This window comes from Tarenaya hassleriana, unplaced genomic scaffold (assembly GCF_000463585.1).
Source record: "Tarenaya hassleriana unplaced genomic scaffold, ASM46358v1 Cleome21, whole genome shotgun sequence".
NCBI lineage: Eukaryota > Viridiplantae > Streptophyta > Magnoliopsida > Brassicales > Cleomaceae > Tarenaya > Tarenaya hassleriana.
The window spans coordinates 293,248-300,491 of record NW_010965451.1 but is presented as its reverse complement, the minus strand read 5'-3'; the positions used below and the strand labels follow the sequence as shown (position 1 = coordinate 300,491).

At 38.4% G+C, this 7,244-nt stretch overlaps 2 protein-coding genes across 3 annotated transcripts in view; both read right to left on the bottom strand.

The window, feature by feature from the left end:
- The window catches only part of LOC104814170 (probable BOI-related E3 ubiquitin-protein ligase 2), a 2,307-nt gene extending 423 nt beyond the window's left edge, over nucleotides 1–1,884 (bottom strand). Inside the window, exons 1-4 of one of the 2 annotated variants that reach the window (XM_010542070.2) lie at nucleotides 1,750–1,884; nucleotides 1,541–1,641; nucleotides 749–1,068; nucleotides 6–392 (exon numbers count right to left, since the gene is read on the bottom strand). In XM_010542070.2, the coding sequence (XP_010540372.1) occupies nucleotides 6–392; nucleotides 749–1,068; nucleotides 1,541–1,641; nucleotides 1,750–1,811 (870 nt within the window). In that variant the 5' untranslated portion in view covers nucleotides 1,812–1,884. Of the gene's footprint in view, nucleotides 1–5; nucleotides 393–748; nucleotides 1,069–1,540; nucleotides 1,642–1,749 lie in introns of those variants that run through there. The other variant, XM_019202600.1, reaches the window with a different exon arrangement.
- A 597-nt stretch (nucleotides 1,885–2,481) lies between these two features.
- LOC104814169 lies at nucleotides 2,482–4,647 on the bottom strand. Its single transcript, XM_010542068.2, has 3 exons — nucleotides 4,016–4,647; nucleotides 3,368–3,553; nucleotides 2,482–3,145 (listed from the first exon to the last, which is right to left on the bottom strand). Exons 1-3 carry the CDS (start codon nucleotides 4,511–4,513, stop codon nucleotides 2,801–2,803), a joined length of 1,029 nt encoding a protein of 342 aa, XP_010540370.1. The 5' UTR covers nucleotides 4,514–4,647; the 3' UTR covers nucleotides 2,482–2,800.
- Between the last annotated feature and the right edge of the window lie 2,597 nt (nucleotides 4,648–7,244).

Below are 7,244 nucleotides of genomic sequence, written 5' to 3'. Positions count from 1 at the left end.
TTCCCTCCACAAAACTTGCACATCATTCTCTCCCGACCTGAAAATCTCTCCTTACCCGAAACGTTTCTCCCGCTGCAGCAAGAAGCCGTATCGTCCACCTCACTGTCCCCGCACCCTTCTTTGCTGTCTCGGGGCTGAGAATGTACGCTTTCGAGATTGTACTTCAGGGCGGTGACCATGTTCTCATGGTGCTTTGCCCGTTGCTGCCAAGCCCCGGCTTCCATTGTTAGCTGTTCCGTACGTACCTCGAGTTCCTTATTCTTTCGGTTTATGGTTTGTACTTCGGCTTCTTTTTCACAGAGTTTTTGGATGATCTTTTCCTCCATGAGAGATATTGTTTGAAGTTGGTTTGCCTGAATCTTATCCAGGATTGTTTCCCTTAGTTGGTCTCCCTATCAAGATTCAAATGAAATGAACACAGAGATTTAACAAATAGACAAAACATACAAAAGAAAAGAAGAACAAAGTACAAATGAACTAAACATGCAACAAGAAGCTAGATGGATGAACCAGTTCCACTTCCACACACACATGAATAAATATACACATGATGTTGGTTATCATATTTCCTGTCCTAACGAGCAGCAACTACTCTTGAAGTATGAAAGCATCTAACTTTAAGCACGGAAATCCGAAAATAAACTTTCATTATGGCATCAGTCACATTGAGTTCTGCAAATGAATCAACTGATAATGCCGGTGATGACCAGAATATAGAACGTTCTAAGAAATTCATGCAAAGATATACCTGAATCTTGAGAAATCTCTCAACTTCAGCATCTTGCCTCTGCAATTCCCGGTCAATATCATCTCCAATAAGCGTCATGAAAGCGGAGCAATCCGAGGAAGCAATTCGGGTATTGTCAAGAGAAAGACCCAATCCGGTCGATACAGAGTGGGCTTGCATAAAGTCAATCGAAGATATCTGAGAATTATTCTCTAAAAAATCCTGTTCCTTTATTCTCTTTCGTCTCGGTTCAACTCCATAGCTCCACCGTAAGTCAGCAGCAGCTCCATCGGGACCATCGATTCGCCCGACAGGGCCCGGTGCAATACCCGGAACATGAACTAAAACATTAACCGTAACAGATGCAAGAAGCATTGTAAGCAATCTTTCTAATCTAAGCTAACCACAAAATAGGAAAAGAACAAGAAACTTTCGTTTTAAATTCAAATGCCTTTCCTAATTCCCAGACCTCTACAAATTTAATTCCGAGGGTCTTATCTAAACCAGCATCAAATTTAAAACCCTAAACCTTATGATTGAATGAGATTTACATTCCATAAAAAAAAATTAAGAACCCTAAATTCAAGTCCCTAAAATCATATAACATCATCGTAATTGAAGTCGGTAAATTGAAGTGAGAAACTCTAGATTCCGCACTAAATCACGAAAACCCAGAAAACTATAAACCCTTAAAACCCAGTAACACGAACCAATACAGTTCCAGTTCCGCATTCTCGCTGATTCATGAACGATAATCCAAAAAACATGCAGAAACCCTAAAAAAACATGACAAGGAAATCAGATAAAAATTACAAGGAAGAATATACGGAGGATGCTGAGATTGATCATGGAGATTAGAAGAGCTGTCGAACCCAAGTCCCGGAGAAATTTTATCATCGGTCCCACACAAGTCCCTGAAACAGACAACGAAATCAATCAGAAACGTCGAAAATATTGGAAATTGATTCGATCACAGTTTTTTTTTTTTTTTCAAAACCCACAAAAATAAAAGAACATAATACCAGCTGAAATTCTTCGAATCCGGTGGCTGTTTCTGAAAATGGTGGTGGTCACGAAGAGCCATGGCGAAACTGGAGAGAGATAGAGGAAACGCAATCGGGGAAAGGGGAAACTTTTGGTCGGGACGGGAACGATGAAGAAAGTTTTTACGGTCAGCCCCTCAATATTTACCACTAAATTATGTTTTCGACCCTATAATTTAGACAAATTAATTGTAACCCCATTATCGGGTGGGCCTGTTTTTCTCTCGGCCCAATCTTCTTCGTTTCCGTGGGTCCATCAACTACCCAATCCCTAAAGGTGCGTTTGGCGTTCATACAAACGCGATTTATAACTCCCAACCAAAACGTCGTTTATGACGCAAACGCAATTTTCCATCGCAATTCTAATTAGGAGAGGATACGGATCAGTTATCCGAATTTTTAAGTGTAACTGATTCGGCATAATCATTCTTAAATTTTCTAAATCGGAATATCCGATTGTAAAATTTTGATATATAAGATTTGAATATCGCGACCAGAGTATAATATCTACATAAAACTCGCAAAATTCAAATATTTAATTCATGAATCCGATCAAACTCAAAATTTTGTATTTTCTTACAAACCCTAATTGTAAAGGTAATAATATAGTTGAATTAAACATTTTCGATGTTTAATTATCTACATTTTTTTTGAAAAAAATCAGGACAATTAACTACAAAATAAATAATTCTTATTTGTAGATACCCGAAATAACAGAATCACATTATATAAATCTAAAAATTACCAAAAAAAAGACGTAAAAGAAATAAATAAAATATTATTCCATCTGTTCAGCACGTTCTTCCTCCTACAACGATAAACTATAATTGTATATATTTAGAAAGAAAGAAAAAAAATCCAAAGTAAACAAATATATCACTCCCATGAACACGAAGCCACCGACGCACGCCAATCTTCGTTACGTATATCGGGCAGGCACACGCCCTGCCCAAACAGCCCAAAAGACTGCCCGTTGAGCTGTATCCATACGACACCGTTTTGCTTCTCCGTGGCGTTTTGCTCCTCCAAGTCAAGTGTAAGTACAGTTGTTCTTGAGAGAAAACTTGACATTGAGTTTCTCGAGCTCGTAGTTGATGTCACACTCGATTCTCTTGTAGAATTTTGGCTGCACTAACTTGCCCAGCACGTAAGCCCTCGACCTGACCGTGAATTTGAGCTTCATCGGGACAGGCGGTGGCACGACCGGGACGTAAACCACCGCTGGAGAGCCCTTCTTCCTTTTTGTGGTGGTCGGGACAGGAGCCGGAGGCGGAGGGATGAAGCTCGAACCGCTTCCGTACAGAGGGATCTTGTCTCCGATCACATTCACCGTCACCAATCCCTGGCTTTTCCTCGACTGATAGAACTTCTTGATCTGCAAAACGAAACCCGCGAAATGAATCCCGGTTCGAAGGAAATGTCCAGAATCGTTATCCACCACAACCCATTAAGCGATCAGTAAAGAAAGGCGCAGTCTTTGATGAAAAGACTTGGGTTAAGATCGTTTTCTGACACAACCAATTATGCATGCAAGATCAATCCATTTACTGGCATTGCCGTCGATGTCGATCTGTGGAGGGTTTCGTTAATGACTTACGGATCCAGAGCCAATCGTGATCTGAGAGAAGGTGATGTCAATGGGAGAGGAAGAGACATGAACGCCGAAGAAAGTGCCGGTGTTTCGGTACAACATTCTCAGAGTTGCATTCATGGTGATCATGTCCGTCCCGACTCCGGAAGAATCCGACCCTGCTTGGACTTTGACCTGCTCGAATGTTATGCTCTGCAAAATTGAACCACGGATTCACCAAATCAGTTTGAGATTTTGTTTTGTTTTTGCGAATTTGACAAGGAAAGCTAAAAGTACGCACAACCCAGCTCTGGATCTGCTTTAAAGTTTCGAGAAATTCTGTTCTCGATCTACTGAGAAAAGAGAAAATAGAAGAAGAGAACAAGAACAACTCAGCTCTAGATTTACCCTTCAAACGAGAAAGAAAATTAAACCATCAAAAACGCAAAAAGTGAGCTAAATCTGCATCATAAATGGAAGATTTCAGCAGAATTAAAATGAACAAAAGCAAAATCAAGCCCAATCCAGATCTCGAGCTGGATCTTCACTGGAAACGATGAATTTAAGAGAATTAAACTACAAAAAAAAAAGCAAAATCAAGCACAATCTAGATCTCCATTGACTTCAACAGAACACAGAAAAGCAAAAAAAAACCAGAAAGAAGGATGAACTAACCTTCACGGAGATCTTGGGCTTCTGAGGTTTAGCGGCTCCATAGAGAATCAGAGAGAAGAACGTAAACAGAGCGAAGAATCCAACCAGAAAGGCCAAGATATAGCACCGACGAGGCAAACCCTTGTCTCGATCTTCGTCATCAAGCAAACCCTCTTCTTCGATTACAGCACAGTCCTTCCACTGCTTATCTCCGCCACCGCCGCCGTGTCCCTTCCGTTTTCCGGCGTCGTTCGGAGAGATCTTCCGCGACCCAGGCTTCAGAGATCCCGAAAATCTGCTCGAGGAAGATTCCCGCGAGTGGTGACCCATGGAGGACTGAGAATGCGGCGGAGATCCCATCGGACTTATCACCGGCGTCGAGTGAAACGACGACGCCATCTTCTCTCCGTCGCGAGAGTCACGCGACGGCGATTGCACGTAGTACTCTTGTCTCCGGGGAGATCTCGTCGGCGATGACGCCGGGAGGCTTGTCACCTCCGAGTCTGTCTTCGCGTGCATCTTATGATTAAGGAAAAAATATCCAGAAAAAGGAAAATGGAAGATGAACCAAGGAAGTGGAAATGGTAGAGCAGTGACCGGAGGAAGACGATGGAGAAGAAGAAGAAAAAGAGCAGTGAGCTGTTTGTTAATGTTGAATGATGATCTGAGTGGTTATTACTGTAATGCGTTGGTGTATTACAGTATTTTTAATTAATTAAAGTACACCATTTAAATATACACATATATATATATATATGTATGTATATATTAAGTATGGTGGTCACTAATTATGCACCGACAGTGGCACAAAACGTCTCAAACTTGTTAATAAGTATAGAAATTGATTTTCTAATCATCAGACGAAATTGTGGTAAAAATGTATTCATATATAATACGTAAATAATAAAATAAAATATAATAGTAGCAACACTTTATATTTGGGTATAAAATAAAATTGTAAATAATATTTGTGAATGCAAATCTAACAAGGGCCATGGTTAGATAGCCAAACTATGTTTTTCAGACATTTTACTTCTATAGAAAATCAAGTTTAGTTGAGGTGTAGGAATGATGCAACATAAACTGCTTATGCTATTAGTTTGTAATGATGGATTATAACTAATCCACACACAAAATTAACAGTAGTTTTCACTTTTGACTGATGTAAACAAAAATTTTACCATAGTTGATGAATTGATTATCTAGTTTTTTTTGGGAAAAGTCTCGATGAAGAGAAGGAAAAATTGTTTGGTTCGATTTTTATTTGTGTTTAATGTTTTATCGTTTTATTAATAAAAAAATATTTATTTTTTAAAAAATATTTTATAAGTTATTTTTATATTAAATTTATTTATTTTTTCAATTGATTTGTTTTGAAAAAGTGTTATAACTACTTTACTGTAATCTATCATCTGTATATGGTATTGAAAATCCATAAATAATTAATTTACCTACATTTTTTCAATATTGAACGAAAGATTCGATTATAAAACAAAAAATAAAATCTCACTAGCGAATAATGAATGAATCGTAATGATGTATGTACCAACGCACGACTCCCATTGGTTAGCTTACCAAAGCGTTCAAAGTTATTAAACTCCCTTTTAATTATATGATACAAATTAAATTATTTAAACATCCGAATAATTAGAACTCTACTTCCGACTAATGGATCTTATAATTGAGATTCCCACTTCATATTTTAGTTATGAGTAAGAGAATTAGTTCAAATTTATATATATAAACCGATCTATTTAACATCAAAATTTGGGATGTAAAATGGATTATTTCAGGTTAATACAGTCAAAATACCCGGATTTCACTGTTTTTTTTTTGGGTCAACAATTTTTATTTTATTTTTTATATAAAACTACAGATGTAAATTTTTTGTTCTAAAATTACATTTCCGTAAAAACAATATAGACTAATTTACTATTTAGTTTTGATTCTAACTAATAAAACACAGCTGTAGAGAACATTGTACTGTATTATGAAAATAAAAACTCACATTTTAAAATGTTATATATAGATAGTTAATTTTTATCGTATGGGAAAAAATAAAAATGAAATTGAAGTAAGAGAAGTGGGGATTAGTTTAGTTTGTTGGTATTTTTAGAGTAAATGAATGGGAATTTAGAATCTCTCAAAAGGATTCATGTTTAACGTGTATTACAAGTATGGTGGAGGAGTTAAATGCTTGTAAAAGACGTGGTATGAATTGGCTAAGTGTTAGGGATACGTCGAAAGAGTTTACGTTCGGTTTTGAACGTGAAAGGTAATCTCAGAAAAAATGGGAGGGCAGCTCGAAAATATGAGCTGGCAGCCTATTTTTTCTGAGGAATAAAGCTCATAAATAAATGGGCGGTAGCTCGGGAAAACCGGGAGAGCAGCCTGTTTTTTCTGAGCAATTCAGAAATAAACGGGCGGGTAGCTCGACAAAACGGGCGGGCAGCCCGTTTTTTCTGAGCAGTTCGGATTGAGCGGAAAATCGCGACCGTTCGGGAAAAACTTCCGATTTCTTCACACCTTTCGACATTTGGAGTGTTGATTAACACCCCTGGACATCCTAACACAATTAAGAACAGATCTAATTCGTTTTTTGAGAGATTTGAGAGCACTTTTGTGGTTGTTCTTGCAAAACACCCGCAAAAGCCTTTTGTTCATCTTCTTCTTGCAATTTCTTGTGTTTGTGTTCTTAGTAGAGCAAACTAAGATCACTTCTCTCTTCATTGTATCTCAAAGACGTATTCCGGAAAGTCCTTTGCTCGTATAGGACGGAATAACGTTTTTAGGAAAGTGTATTACGCCTTGAAGAGTTATCCGGTTCCTATTTACTTTTCTGTTATTGTTCTTCTTTTTATATCCCAGATTCTTAACAATCTAAAAACGTTACCCACTCGAGGATGACTACTTCTGTGAGGTCCACCATCTTGTAAGAGTTGAAACTACTTACAAGAAATCTCTTGCTAGAGGCATCGTCAGAGACATATTTAGCCTCCAGCGAGTCCCACAGGGCTTTGGCGGTATCTATGTGTTGATATACATCAAAAAGTTCATCGGACATACCGTTAAGGATGTGGCCGCAACACACGTAGTTATCGTTGTTCCATTTGTTCCGCACGCGAGCCGCAGCCAATGTCTCCTCTTCGGTTTCTTCCGGTCTAGGAGTGCTTATCACGTAGACGACGTTCAGCGTCGTCAGGAGGAAATGCATCTTCTTCTGCCACCTTCGAAATCCCACGCCCTCGAA